Genomic DNA, 16,400 nt, shown 5'->3' with positions numbered 1-16,400 from the left:
AATTGAATCATGATAGATGATACAGTACAAAATGGACACATCTATTTGATGGTCGTGTTTATATTTCAAAGACATATTTATTAGAGATTTTGCTGAGGTATGTCTATTTGACACCAATATGCTAATGTTTTATAGACGTTTAGAATAAGTCTTTAAGAATGTTCGGTCAGGAGACCTTTATTAAGACATTCATCTGACCTTTGAACACATGCAGGAGATTTTTTTCCAGAATAAATAATCTTTAGAATACATTGTTCAACAGACATACTGTATGTTATCTGGTTGTGTACAATCATTTTCGTAAGAAAATTCATTCACTTTCTTTTTAGCTTAGTCCCTTTATTAATCTGGGGTCGCCACAGTGGAATTAACCACCAACTTATCCAGCATATGTTTTACACAGCGGATGCCCTACTGAAACCCTTCACTGGGAAACATCCATACATACTCATTTACACACAAACACTACGGACAATTTAGCCTACTCAATAGTACACACCTTTGAACTGTGGGGGAAACCGGAACACCGGGAGGACACCTAAATGAACATGGGGGAAACATGCAACCTCCACACAGAAATGCCAACTGACCCAGGGGCTCGAACCAGTGACTTTCTTGCAGTGAGGCGATCATGCTACCCACTGTGCCACCGCAATACCCATTGTAAAAACATAAAGAATTTTTACATTATAAATAAACAATCAGTTATTTCATGTTCTTCTTCAGAGTTAAAACTAAGTTCGGTTTTAAATGTAATGATGTTTTGTGATAACACAGTTGCTCTGTCTCTGCGTTTGGTGGTGAAATCATCATAATTGCTGTGGTGAGCATTTCAGTCCCACCCTGCTGTCTTTCCTTGGCTTTGTAGCCCATGTTATGCTGAATCTGCGTACCACCAGAGTTTCTAAACAGTGCCATTGCATGTTTTGCATTTCAGAGCCAAAGTTCCTTGGTTTTGGCAGCCATCTTCACATTGACAGCAATAGCTTGGGTTTGTGAACTCTCCATATGTTTGAGGATTTAAGTGATGCTCTGTGTTGGGTTTTTGTCATATGGAACAAATACTCGGAACTGACATAGATATGTTCCTTTCAGCTATATAGGAATTTAATACATGCAAATAACATATATGACATGCTATCAAGCTCATATTTGTAGTTCACATTTATAAATTATGTGTCATATTAAAGATTTATTTCAAAATATTGCACAACATGTCCATTTACAGTACAAATATGTTTTTCAACCATTTGGGTTTATATGAACCCACACCCACAATTCTATCTAATATATTTGGACATATATGTAGCCTACATACTTGTAATTCCAACATAATTTGCATATATTTCCATCTATCAGTTTTCTAGCAGCTTTGATGAAGACATTAAAGAAACAGACAGCCCACATAGTTTACCACCTTGTGTGGCTGGCTATTTACACTTGATAAATCATAGAACTGTTTGACACAACACCCCAACTTTTGGGATTTTACCAAGCCCTCAGCTTTGCTTCATTGTGCAATGGTTACTCATCATTTAACAGATGCCTTTTGCCACAATGACTTACAGTGAGAGACAGTCTCCTTGTAGCAGCCTGAGGTGAAATGGTGTACTCAGAAGTGCACTATAACTATAACAAATTCCAGCTACTAGAAGCTGTGTGCCTAAACCTCACTTCTCTGACCTCAAGAGGCATACAACACTGGAGATGCTGGTTTAAATCCTGCTCAGAGGGACGCGAGTAGAGATGAAGAGGTTATGTAAAGTTCATGATCCCCTCCTATGAGGATTCAACCTGTTACCTTTAGGCAGCCAGCCCAGATCCACTTAACATTACATTACATGAATGTGTTTGGCAGATGCTATTATCCATAGAGATTTTACTTGCATTAATTTCAGGGTTTCTATTTTATAAAGTTCATGCATTGTGTACTAAAGAAGTTTGTTTGCAGTATGCTCTACTTATTTGAGCTACAGTAAACTCTTAGAATTTAAGGTGCGCGAGCTGTCATACCTTCACAAAAGGTACAAATTTGTACCTAAAGGGTCCATATCAACACCTCAAGAGTACCTTTTAAAACCTAAAAGTTCAAAAGTGTTCCTCTTAAAATTTGTAGGTACTAACTTATACTTTTGAGGTACCAATATGGACCCTTTAAATACAAATGTGTACCTTTTGAAAAACCCCAGTGACAACTCACATACCTTTATTTCTGAGAGTGTACATGACTATTAATAAATGCCAACATGTTCACCTTTAAAGTGAACACTCAAAACAAGAAATCTGCAAGCATTTTCATAGCAATGCAGTTCTTTGAACAGTTCTTTCAAAACTATTGTCGCAACCTAGGCTCATAAAAACAAGCGTCTGTGGTTTTCACAAAAACAATTACATCACTGCTTGCTTATTTCACAACAGTTTAGAACTGAATTGTCAAATGAGTGGTGGTACAAAAAAAAGAAAGTGTTCTCAGAGTGATAAATAAATGTGTGACTTTAATATTTGATAATGTTGTGCACTTTTGAGTTTGGAAATTATATCTTAGTTAACGGGGGTTAATGTTTTTATTTTTGAAAAACAACCAAGCCTCTGGGGGCGAGGCAGTGGCGCAGTAGGTAGTGCTGTCGCCTCACAGCAAGAAGGTCGCTGGTTCGAACCTCGGCTCAGTTGGCGTTTCTGTGTAAAGTTTGCATGTTCTCCCTGCCTTAGCGTGGGTTTCCTCCGGGTGCTCCAGTTTCCCCCACAGTCCAAAGACATGCGGTACAGGTGAATTGGGTAGGCTAAATTGTCCGTAGTGTATGTTTGTGTTTGTGGATGTTTCCCAGAGATGGGTTGCGGCTGGAAGGGCATCCGCTGCGTAAAAACTTGCTGGATGAGTTGGCGGTTCATTCTGCTGTGGCGACCCCGGATTAATAAAGGGACTAACAAGAAAATGAATGAATAAATGAACCAAGTCTCTTACTTCAAACCTCTTCCCAACTAATACCATGAAAAAAGTGAACTAAGATTATGTTTGTCCATAAAGCAAAGTTTATAAACAAAAAAAAAATGTGCAAGGAACTCTTGCCTCTTTATTTCTGCTCAGAATTCAACCAAAGTTTATACATGATTTAGGATATTTGCAAAAAAAATAAAATGTTTGTAGAGAGGCTCAGTGGTTAGCCCTGTCACAACTAAATTGGCCGTAGTGTATGAGTGCATGTGTGAATGGCGAGAGTTTAGGGATGTTTTTCAGTGGTTGTGGCTGGAAAAGCATCTGCCGCGTGAAACAAATGCTGGATAAGTTGGTGGTTCATACCACTGTGGTGACCCCTGGTAAATAAGCAACTAAGGCGAAGGAAAATGAATGAATGAATGAATGAATGAATGAATGAATGAATGAATGAATGAATGAATGAATGAATAATTGTTAGTAGAGGTACACTTTTCCAATCTGTCTTTTTTTGAGAGCTCCTATTTTGGGTTTTTGAAAATTACCTTATATCCAGTGAAAATTACCTTCCATCCAGTGTGTAACACAGTTCTAGATGAATGGAAACATCTAGCTAGGGTTTAAATCTGAAAGTGCATTGAGAATATTGTTTCTCAAAAATAAAAGCGTAGAATCAGACCATATCCACAAGTACACAAGTATTTTTATGAACAATTTTCCACACTTTGTTTTTAAAAAAATCTCCCTCCATTTTAAAACGCACTGTGTTGATGTTGGGCAAGCTAAACCCTCCAACAGATAATGACACTGTGCTGAGTTGACACCAAAGAGAGAAGTATATTTCATGAGTAAATTGGACAAAAGTCAACACAATGTGGAATGTGTTTGCTGTGAATTAATGGAATTTGCATAATTAGTGTCTTTAGCATTTGGTGTGAACCCAGCCGTGTTGGCCAATGTGATGAAAAATTTGGTAGTAGCGGCAACTCGACCACACTATACCTGGATTTTCAGAAAATCTTCACCCTGGCTACTGTGTTTTTGTGTGGACAAACAACAAATATAGGTTAAAAAAAAGTGAATTTTTTGAAATACCCGTGTTCGTGTGGACAGGGCCTCAGAGTCGTTTAACCAACTCGCCATGAATTGAGATCCTTAGGTGTTTCGTCTGAGCTTTCATTTCAGAACGCACCATCAACGAGCTTGTGCACACCGCAGTCAACTTTTGCAGCTGTGTCGATTAATAGGTAACAATACAAACTGTATGTTGTTGTTATTATTTAGAGTTATGAACATATGCTTGTGTTTAACTGCATTCCTTTAATAAGTTCATGCATTGGGCTCACACATACAGACTATTTCGTACCATTGCTGCTTGTTACTTCAACACTGTCTTTGAGCTGTGGTGGGCATTTTACGACGCACGCGGACCAATCACAACAGACTGGGTCATTAGTCTGCAAATTAGCATCAGGAAAAGGAGGGTTGGAAAAATGTATCATTTGGAAGTCATTGAGATGATTAAATAACAATAAATGCATATTATAAGTCAATGAATGTGTTTTTTTTTTTTTACATTGCATGCATATCTGTGGTTGGAGACCCCCAAATCCAAACTATGATCTATTATAATGTATAATAGGGGCTATTTACAGTTTTTTTCAGTTGTTTACACACAATTACTTGTACTTCAGACACAATTACTACAACATGTAACTGATGCACCAACCCCCTGAACCAATTCTGCTAAACTACAAGCACAATTCCTGCTTTACAATTGCAGGTTTAAAACACACTTTTTTCAAAACGCTACACACAATTCTCTGCATTTTGCACATTTTTCATGCAGAAAATCTTTTGTTTTCACCAGGAACTCACTGTCATTCACAATTGTAAAGTCAGTTGTCCTACTTTGCATACTAACTCATCACATGAGTAAACACCTTTCACACAGAATTGCAATTTAGAAATCAGAGCTCATCTGGATCACAACTAGTTTGCTGCCCACCCATGTTTTTTAGTTGTTTATCTCCCCCTCCATATTCCCCATTCCTCAAACCTATGGAAGATTTTTTTTTTCTGCCTGGAGATGAAAAGTGTATGACCGAAATCCAAACACACGTATACCCGTTTCTCCAAGCTATAGCAGTTGATGCTTTTCGTGGCTGGATTTGCCATGCAAGGTGACATTTCCGCCACTGCTTGAAAAGACCAAAGCAGAAAAGAGAATGCAGTATATCTATTTTTTTATTTTATTTTTTTTACTGTAACTGTATTCAGTAAATACTTCTGTTGATGGTATATGTAGACCACATTATCTGCAACTTTGAGTTGGTTGGGATGAACACTGTGTACACTGTATTTGTGGGGAAAATACAGTAAAATATATTTGGTATTTGTTTGTTTTTGTTTGTTTTGTATAAAAACTATTTTCTGAAATATTTTACAATGCGCTTCTGTAGGTCTATGTACTGTCTGAAGTAAGTGTAACACTGAACAGAAAAAGGCTTACAGAAAGTCATAATGATGAATGGAGAAAAAGTGGTCATAGTGTTTTACACTGAGCACATCAGTGTTCAACTGATCTTATGAATGTCTATTCATGTGATGGCTTGTGTGTGTCATTTGAAAAGAAAATACCATTTTGAGAAGAAATCACATTGTTTTGAACGTAGAGTTTCATTTTGCAGAAGAATTGAAGAGTTTTGCCCAATGTGTGTGTTTTGTGACAATATGAGACATGCTTTCAGAAAATGTGTGTAAACAATTGGAAAAAACTGTAATATTTTCCACAACAAACAAGCTGCTATGTAATGACAAGTTTTCATGGATGTTTCAAGTTCTTCGAGAAAACCCTGATGCCAATAAGACAGCTTTTTTTTAAGTGAATATGGAACAAGCTTTATAATAATATAGAAGTAAGCAATTTTTCTGTTGACATACTAACACGTGTTTCTTTTTAAACAAATTTATTACTGTAAAAATCACATCCCTTACAGGTGTAACTATTTACAAGAGTAATTAAGTGCTAATGTTGATATTGCAAAATCCCTTTATAAACTCATTTTGTCATTTTCCTTTCTTATTTGAGAATCAATTCACAACAAGGTTTATATTGCTGGAGTCTATGCTTGTAGCAGTTGCTCCCCTGAGAACATTTTCTCAGTCCGACAGCAACTCTGAATTAGCAGAGGTCAGATGTTTACTAGGCACAGCTATTTAATCACTGCTAGAAACAAGGAGAAAACATCAAAGTTTTGTTTAACTACCTGTAAAGCGGCAGAGTTGTTAGCTTTTATAGAACAGCTACAGCTTTAAGACACACAGTAAATCACAAAACAGTCACAGAATCACACTGATCCCATTTACTTTAAGTTAACATTATTATACACAATAGAGCTCAACTCAAACTTAGGGTTCCAAAATGATGATATTGATAAATTTCTTAGAAATAACACCAAATATTTGGGTTGTATACACTCAGAAATAAAGATAGAAATCTGTCACTGCTTCCTGTGGCTGACCGGTGCAGATTTTCCAAAAGGACTTGGTACCTGTACAAAGTGCCAAAGCTACCCGTACCTGGTTTAAGCACCGTGGTATCCCTGTTCTTAACTGGCCAGCAAACTCACCTGATCTTAACCCCATAGAAAATCATGGACAAAGCAACCTGGGCTCTCATAGAGTGATGCCATAGAATGATCAACTCTATGTGCCGCATTGCTGCAGTAATTCAGGCAAAAGGAGATCAAACTAAATATTGAGTGCTCTGCATGTTCATACTTTTCATATTTATCAAAGTCCTTTCTTTATATTGGATATTCTAATTGCCTGAAATACTGAATTTAGCGTTTTCATTAGTTGTTATCAAAATTAGGGCTGCACGATTCTGGCAAAAATGTGAATGACGATTTTTTTCTGCTTAAAATCAAAATCACAATTCTTTCTTACGATTCTGTAAATGTAAAATAAAGGTTAATATGATTAGCCTATTATTATTGTCAATTTTAAACATATGGTAAACAACAATAATAACAGGCCTATGTGAAGCTCTACTGTTGGTTAATATGCAAAATTTTGTATTATGGTGGACTTGAACACACTTTCAATATGTCCTGTTTGTTAATTCACAGTAAAATTATAACATCAGAATACAACTCTTATAATTATAAAATTGAATTATTATGTTTGAGACAAGTGCTTGTCATCTGTCATTGACAACATTATTAGACCATTATATTTCCATTATACATATATACACTAGGGTTGTTATACTGACACAGTAAGCATTTATTTTCATGCACAACTCTTTGTGTTCGCTATGAACGAAAAAACATATCAAATGCTTGTCGTAATCATAACTCTAAAATGCCATATGATCATTTCAATGATGTGCGCACAGGTTTTACTTTCACTTCCTAGTGCGTCTCATGGCTGCTGTCACTGTGAGAAAAAAAAAACACACACACACATGCATGTCAAACCTCCCGCACGACCCTCAAACGATCGCTCTGTGCAACAAACTAAACTTTATTTACTACTTCATTACCTGTTATTCACAGCATATGCAGGTTGTGTTCACTAAAGTAAGCGTCATTTGCGTGCACGCGCGCAAGTTCTCGGCAGTAAATAAAGTGTGTCAGCTCACATGCGATTTAGCGACTGTGAATTTATTATTACATTATATTATTATTAAATTACATTTTGGGTGAATTATACTTTAGAAATACAGTATAAGACACTTTTAACGCCATTTGAAGGTGTCAATGTTGCTGGGAAGACTTCTGTAGCCGCCTTTTCTTCTCTCCTGACCTTGAAAATATAATTGGCTGAATCGTAGAAAAAGCTGAATTAGGATCGTGTGTAGGGTCGAATCGAGATTGTGATAGTATATCACAATTGAAGTATATATGTCTGTGTGTAACGAATGTTTACTTTATACAGGTTTCACTTCTTGAATGAAATTAGTGAAAGAAACAACTATTTTGGAGATATTCTAATTATATGACCAGCATCTGTATATTCTGTTTATTAGAAGAAAGACACACAACCATGTTCAGAACAAGTCATGGGTCAGTAAATGATAACAGAATATATCTTTTTTGAGTCATCTATCCCTTTAAGCAATTCATTGAGCCTTCAATCAGCAACCTATGCCATTTGTGGTTCATTTGGACTACTATACAGGTATCCAGGCAGGAACAAAAATTCCAGATGTTCCTGAGAGAAGATCAATGCCTGTAAGCAGCACAGGAATGTGGGTTTTATGGGAAATCAGGACAGTGTTTCCGTTAAATCTGAGCTCCTGATAAATGACCTCACACATGACTCTCATATACCACACAACTGAGCCAGCTTTCTGTCTCCAAGACTTCACTCCCAGATGCTCACTATAACTTAAAATAGCTCATGAAGAGGATGTAAATATTCTCTTCACTCCGTGCGTTGAAGAGTAAAGCATAGTTCACATGGCTGCGAAAGAGCTTGAACACTTGTGTATTTGAGTACTTAAATAGGACATTCATTCATTCATTAATTTTCTTGTCGGCTTAGTCCCTTTATTATTCCGGGGTTGCCACAGCAGAATGAACCGCCAACTTATCCAGAAAGTTTTTACGCAGCAGATGCCCTTCCAGCTGCAACCCATCTCTGGGAAACATCCACACACATACACACATACACTACGAACAATTTTAGCCAACCCAATTCACCTGTACCGCATGTCTATGGACTGTGGGGGAAATGGAGCACCCGGAGGAAACCCACGTGAACGCAGGGAGAACATGCAAACTCCACACAGAAACGCCAACTGAGCCGAGGCTCGAACCAGCCACCCAGTGACCTTCTTGCTGTGAGGCGAACGTGCTACACACTGCGCCACTGCGTCGCCCTTAAATAGGACATTATATAATATAATATATTAATTCATTTATTTTCTTCTCGGCTTAGTGCACAGCGGAATAAACCGCCAACTTATCCAGCGTATGTTTTTATGTAGGTGATGCCCTTCCAGCTGCAACCCATAAGTGGGAAATCCCAGCCTGATGTCACAGAAAAATGTAAGTATTTTACGGTTTGCCAGTTTAGTGGCTAATTCGTACGAATTCGTACGAGTGCAGTCGTATGAAATCGTATGATTTTAAAAAGGAGGTGTAGCACCTAACCCCACCCCTAAACCCAACCGTCATTGGGGGATGAGCAAATTGTACTAAATTGTACAAATGAGATTGTACAAATTCATACGAATTAGCCACTAAATGAAAAAGTTACGAATTGCCGTGAGAGTGTGTTGAAAATCAATTTAGCCCTCCCCAATTCACCTACAGTATACCACATGTTTTTAGACGTGATAAATGTGTCATTTTGACCATGAGTGCCGCTGTTTAGACCTGTGTGTTCACTGTCTTGAAAATGAGGAGTTTCAGTTGACGGCTGCATCAAAGCAATCAAGAAAAACTGTATTATGTGTGCATTTATTTATCGACACAAATATTATAAATGCACAAATATTGTATGTGAAACAACAGTTGTAATGTGAATTCATGTAACCTGCTTTAAAATATTAATTCTGTCATCATTTACTCACTCTTCAATTGTTCCTAACCTTTAAGAGGTTCTTCGTTCTGTTGAACAAAAAAGAATATTTTCTGAAGACGGGTTGAAACCATTGACATCCATGTATTATTTTTCCTACTATGGAAGTCAATGGTTAAAGTTTTTAAGGTTTATTCAAAATTACAGAAGCAGGAATTTCATTCTGCTTTCATTTAATTTAAATATTGTGTGTTAGATATCATTCCTCTTAAACTGTAACACACAATTAAGCAGTATATTACGAAACAGTTAATTCTATATACTCCTTTAGAGACTGGTTAGCTAGTATTTAATAGCTGCGTGGCTTAATAGCCCATCAATTGCTGAAAGCCAGTTTGTTTGCACATGTCATTTTATAAGGAAAGGTTATGTAAACCAGTCAAGGTCTGTCGTTTTAAGTCTCCCAGTGGACATGATCATTCTGAAAATAAAAGCATGAATGATATCTCTAGGAGCTCATACACACATCTGTCTCTGAATAATGCCCGACTGACTCCCTGCTGCCGCAAGTCATGAATCACTCAGGGATTTGGAGAGGCTTCACGCTTTGCTGTTGTGCTACATTAACATTTCCAATAATGCATTCACATTTGAACTGATTCTAAATGCACTGTAAAAAGTAGAGCATTAATTTTGGATTAACCCTATATTACATTATTTTGGGAATTATTTTTGTGAAACTATTGAGGGAGAAGATCAAGGTTGGAAGGTCAGGAACCCTATTTAAAGGTTGTATCCTCCCTAAAAACATAATTGAATACCATGCTGTATAATTATATATTTATACTATATTGTAAGTACTGCATATATAATAAATACTTGCAATAATTATAAAAATTTTATGTTTAAAAACATTTGAGGGTTATTTTATACACTTTAAACATTGAATAAAGTAATTTGTCTATTTTCATTTTTGCACAGTGATTATAATAGATGTCTTTTTAGATGACTGTATTAGAACTGTACAATGTAATAAGGTATGCTTGAGCCGTCTTTCAGGAGTTTCAGTCTGCGTGTTTGTTGTGTACTAAGGTTCAGTGTGCAGGGTTTATACATTTTTAAATAACCCATCAATCATAACGAGCATAATCATAATCAAATATCAGGCATTCTGAGAAGTTTTAATATTTCAATTTTCCCATACCACATATTTCAGTAATCATGTTTAAATAAAATATGTTTTATTAAAAAAAATGTATGGCAAAGCAGTGGCGCAGTGCTCACAGCAAGAAGGTCGCTGGGTCGCTGGTTCGAGCCTCGGCTCAATTGGCGTTTCTGTGTGGAGTTTGCTCGTTCTCCCTGCGTTCGCGTGGGTTTCCGGGTGCTCCGGTTTCCCCCACAGTTCAAAGACATGCAGGTGAATTGGGTAGGCTAAATGGTCCGTAGTGTATGAGTGTGTGTGTGAATGTGTGTGGATGTTTCCCAGAGATGGGTTGCGGCAGGAAGGACATCCACTGCGTAAAAACTTGCTGGATAAGTTGGTGGTTCGTTCCGCTGTGGCGACCCCGGATTAATAAAGGGACTAAGCCGACAAGAAAATGAATGAAAAAAATGTACTTAAAAGTTTAAAGCCGACCTCTCTGTCTCAAGTGGGTGGCCACATATTTCACATTTAAATCTTTACAAAACACATGTTGTATATTTTGACATTGTTTTGCATTAAATGTCATATTTTGACAAAAATGTATGAAACTCACATAAACCCAATTCAATTATGTATTGCATCTCAAAGCATCTATGAATTGCAAACATCCATCAGGATAAAGTATCTTTCACATTTATTCTCAAATAGACATAGACAGTTAAAGGGATAGTTCACAGAAAAAAGAAAATTGTATCATCATTCACACACCCTCCACTGCTTCCAAACTTGCCAGTATTTCTTTCTTCTGATGTACCCAAAGGAATATATACAGAAGAATTCTGGAGAAAATAATCAGCCACTGATTTACATTGTACTTTTGTTCCTACTATGGATTTCTTTTTTTTTTCAGAGAAGAAGAATAGAAGAAAGATATACATAAAAGTGAGGTAATGTAAGGATAATTAAGCTTTTAATTGCTCTATAAGATTACTTTATTTTATTATTCTTAACAATTTGTTGTTTTTAAAGCAGAATAACTGATTGTGTTACTAAGCTCTTACAGGTTACAGGCGAACCATACTTTTAAACTTTGAATTAGGTGGCACAATCACTTGACATGTTTACAACACACATTTTATAAAGTGTTATGTTGACTCAAAACCCCACCACCCCCATAACCACCCCTCTCTCTCTCTCTCTCTCTCTCTCTCTCTCTCTCTCTCTCTCTCTCTCTCTCTCTCTCTTTCTCTTATTTCACTTTTTTTTTCACATTTTAGGTGCTTTATTGGCATGACAAATAACTGTACATTCGTATTGCCAAAGCAGTGCAGCGTCGCTGCGTACAGACAAGACAGTGCAAAAAGGGCAGTAGTGCAAACAAATATGAACATAAAATATAATATAGAAATAAAGAAAAGAAATGTAAAAAAATAGATTAATAAAAATAACAATATATCAGTAAAGCTAAAAATATTAATAAAAATAAAAATAGATTAATGGTAATTTGTGAAACAGGATAAAAGTTGTGACAATAATATAAACAGTAAGTCCATGAGTAAAGAGATCCAGTTGTGTGTTGGAGACAGTGGAGCAGACTCTCTCTCTCTCTCTGTCTCTCACACACACACACACACACACACTGTTTTCCCTTTTTCACTTCTCCATGTTCTCTGATTGGTCAGACAGGCTGTGTTTGAGGCTGGATATGATCCTTCAACATATCTAGACCACAAATAGGCTGAAGAATGGTGTGGAACCGCACAGTGTTCATTCTCTTCAAACCACAGACAGGAAAATGCTCTATAAGTACAGCACTGTCTGTGCATCATCTAACAATAATATTTCTATGAAAAGTATCCTTGATGATTATCACATTCATGCCAGATACGCCCAGGAATCTGGCATGGCTGAACATTGTTTCTGAATATATTAAACTATGGTCAGACTGCTTTTCACAAAACACTTGAATGTAATTCTGCTACTGTATATATATATATATTCATTTTTTTTTCCTTCAGCTAAATCTTTGTTTCAGGGGTCACTACAGCTGAATGAACCACCAACTATTCCAGCATGTGTTTTATGTCGTGGATGCTGGTTGGGATTGGGTTGCCGCAACCCAGTTGGGATTGGGAAATACACACTCATTCACACACACACGCACAAACACACACACACACACACACATACACACACACACACACACACACACACACACACAATCATACACTACAGACAACTTAGTTTATTCATTTTACTTATAGTGCTTGGACTGTGGGGGAAAACAGAGCACTCAGAGAAAATCCATGCAAACACAGAGAGAACATGCAAATTCCACAGAATTGCCAACTGGACTTGAACCAGCGACCTTTTTGCTGTGAGGCAATAGTGCTAACCACTGAGCCACCGTGCCCCATATCGCTTTCTTTTACATATATGGAAATTCATACTATAATCGCAAAACTGTTTAAAACATATAAAAGATTTGTTGACTGTCCTATTATCTTTTCATCTCAATTATTATCACAGAAGGCAAAAATTGTGTCAAAATAAAAAGTACTCTTGAATAATATTTTTTATCAATTTATTGCAAGTGTATCTTATTGTTTATTTAAATAGCAATTAAGGAACCTTGACAATAGATTTGTTTTATTTCTAATTTTTTTGTTTATTTCCAAAAGGTGGGAGGATTTACTGTAATAATCAAGAAGGTTGATTAGAAAGGTTGATTGAAGGTAATTTCTCAACAACTCATGTTAAAACATGTTTTCTACTGAATGAATCACGGCGTAATTCTTTTAGCAGAAACCAATTAATTGTACATTTAAACATTTAAACGTTTATAATTCGCGTCAAAAAAAAAAAAAACATGAACAATATTAGTTGTCCCATATAAAGTTTAAACTCAGGAAAAATACACGACCTATTAAAAAACAAACCGAAATTGAATCTAATAAATTACTGATGAGCAATCCTGATAATAAATTAAAGATACAGTTGGTGTCTTTTTTCACTGGCCTGCGGACAAGAATCGTAAATAGTCATGCGTAATTTACAACCAAAGAGATGCATTTTCATGCATTCACTTTTATAGATGAGAAAATTATGATATTCTAACCATTTATTAATTGTAAATTCTACCTCCCTTTGATTGACAGATCCTCATTTGAACGTTTTGTTTTCATTTCTTATGAATATGAAAAAAACAGGCCTACATTTACAACGCGAACGTCTGTGAGTGTGGTAAATGTGGTAGAAAAAGCAGTCGAGAATGATGGTTTTGGGATCATTACAGCCTTCAGAAGGTTTAATAAATCACTGTTCAAATTATGAGACAAATTCTGTTCCTAAGCCACATTTATTTATTCAGAGATATTTGTGTGTGTGTGTGTGTGTGTGTGTGTGTGTGTGTGTGCGTGCATGTGTGTGTCTGTGTAGCAGCTACTCATTCTATTTAAAATGCTAAAGTTATATTAAATCTAATTTGTGGAAAAAAAATAGAAAGAATTGTGCTAGAAAATTATACATAATGATTGTGATGAAATATTGCAATCTACTGCGTGTTTTAATATTACTTCCAAAGTAGCTATCAACCTCGTTTTAAACATTATTTAAGTTGCCAAGATTGCGCAAAAAATCTAAACCATGTAGACCAAAAATGTGAAGCAAAAAAGTTGAGTTTTTTGTGAAATAAAAGTGCAATAGGCTCTTAAAAATAACTTATAAGCATTGATGAAACGCTCAATATACATTTTTGCTTATAGTGGGAAAAACAATCACTATTTTTCACTTATAAAAACTGTCTTTCTATGGCACGGCAGAAAATGACAATTACCAAAATATCTGAAAGTATATTTTGAACAAATGTGTGAACAAATTTGACTCTTGCTCTATTAAAGGCATTTGGTCCTAAACCTATTAGGCTATGATGCGCATATAGTCTACCAATAGCCTACTGGCATCCCAAAGATCAGGCTGAATTTTAACTAGATTAATTAATCTCAGAACACATAACGACACATACATCCACTGTAGATGCCACTCACCGTAGCATGAGATCAGCGCGCCGTCCTCCAGTTTGCTGTCTTCAGAAGGAGATTTGCACGCGGGTCTCTGCATAAAAAGGTGATATTTGCTATAAGCGCCCTCGGCTGTGCTATCATCCAGTGTCGGACAATCCTGATGGAATGGACTCCGCGGCTTCTCCCCATAAGTCTGGCCTTTGGCGGGCAAGAAAGTGGGACTGTATTTGGAGTCGCTCGACTGGAAAGTTCTGTAAGGATTGGCCTGTTGGACTCTCCCTTGCCCTGGTGCTGCTGGCGAATAATATGAGTCCATGGAGGTCATGTCGCAGTATGAGACGCACGTATCTGCGTTCATACCGACAAAACAAGAAGCAAAAATATCCTAACTTTTTCCGTAAATCTAAACGTCACCCTCGCTCTAGTCTCCCCTCATTCAGAGATGGCCATGCACTTTCTCACACACCCACACCAAGGCGACAGCTGGAGTTGGTTAAAATGATTCAGATGTTTTCCAGAGAATAGGCAAAGGCTAGAAAGCGTCTTTAAGGTTAAGAAGAGAGAGGAGGAGAGAGAGTAAAATGAGGATGCTGTCCTGATGTCCACTAGAGTCGGAGGTCCTGTCATGATAAGAGGTCAGATCGCGGAGCACAGGAACTTTTCCGCCTCAACAACTCGTGAGAAACACAACGCGTGACATTAATTCAATTAGAGTCACAACTGATAGAATATGCGGACAAATAAATCCAACAAACGTCGTGCGACGTAGCTAGATAAGCTCCACAAAATCATTTCAACATGAAAATAGCTTTGGTAGGCCTATATGTTTTACGGCAAAGGTCAAACTAATAAGTTTGTCAAAATAAGTATTAATAGCAAAATGTATTTTTCCTAATTTTATATGCATACCGTTGCAATATTGAAATCTCTTCCTAATTCTCACGCTCTGATATCAAATATGGACATCATATAGTAGCCTATTGATGGTTAGAAGGTTGAAGATATCTTGAGAAAAACAAACAAAAGAAAAGACCTAATCTGGAAGTGATGCAGCTTGTTTTAGAGAATACACTCTTAAAAAGCAATGGCTTTTAAGCACAGTTTTTGTAGTAATTTACATTTACATTTAGTCATTTAGCAGACGCTTTTATCCAAAGCGACTTACAAATGAGGACAAGGAAGGAATTTACGCAACTACAAGAGCAACAATGAATAAGTGCAGTAGGCAAGTTTCAGGTATAAGAAGGTGTAAAAAGCAAAACATTAGTAATTTTTTTATTATTATTATTATTTTTTTTTGTAGTAGTAGTAGTAGTTAGTGGAGGAATGGCATTTGGAGAATCATTTTTGATTTAGAAATGATTCTTTCAGTGATTAGAATCAACAATTTTCTTGGTAGGACATTTTCATAAATAACTTTCACTATAAAAAACCTTTTCTGAAATGAAATTGACCTACAAAGAGGCTGCATTTGAAATTTCACAGTGTATTAAAAAGCCCACTTGATTTAAACAATTTCTTTGCAGCCACCACAATTATACATATTGTAAATAAATGTAATGTGATTTTATTTATTCCTTGTTGTCGCTGTGTCACCTTGGTACTTTATATCTTTGTCTAATATAAATATATTTGTCAAATATATTTGTCTTTTTTAATTCAGAGAGACCTACTTTTTTATGGCCTGCTGTTTTTCACATATATATATATATATATATATATATATATATATATATATATATATATATATATATATATATATATATAT

At 36.3% G+C, this 16,400-nt stretch overlaps 1 protein-coding gene across 2 annotated transcripts in view; it reads right to left on the bottom strand.

Annotated features, from left to right (window-relative positions):
• Window positions 1-15,262, bottom strand: part of alx4b (ALX homeobox 4b) — a 40,577-nt gene extending 25,315 nt beyond the window's left edge. For both annotated transcript variants that reach the window (XM_073929063.1, NM_001310078.1), the window contains 1 exon segment: window positions 14,657-15,262. In XM_073929063.1, coding sequence (XP_073785164.1) covers window positions 14,657-14,990 — 334 coding nt within the window. In that variant the 5' untranslated portion in view covers window positions 14,991-15,262.
• Between the last annotated feature and the right edge of the window lie 1,138 nt (window positions 15,263-16,400).

Source organism: Danio rerio, chromosome 18 (genome assembly GCF_049306965.1).
Source record: "Danio rerio strain Tuebingen ecotype United States chromosome 18, GRCz12tu, whole genome shotgun sequence".
NCBI classification, from domain to species: Eukaryota; Metazoa; Chordata; class Actinopteri; order Cypriniformes; family Danionidae; genus Danio; species Danio rerio.
Note: the sequence above shows the minus strand (reverse complement) of the source record. Positions and strands in the feature narration are given on the sequence as shown.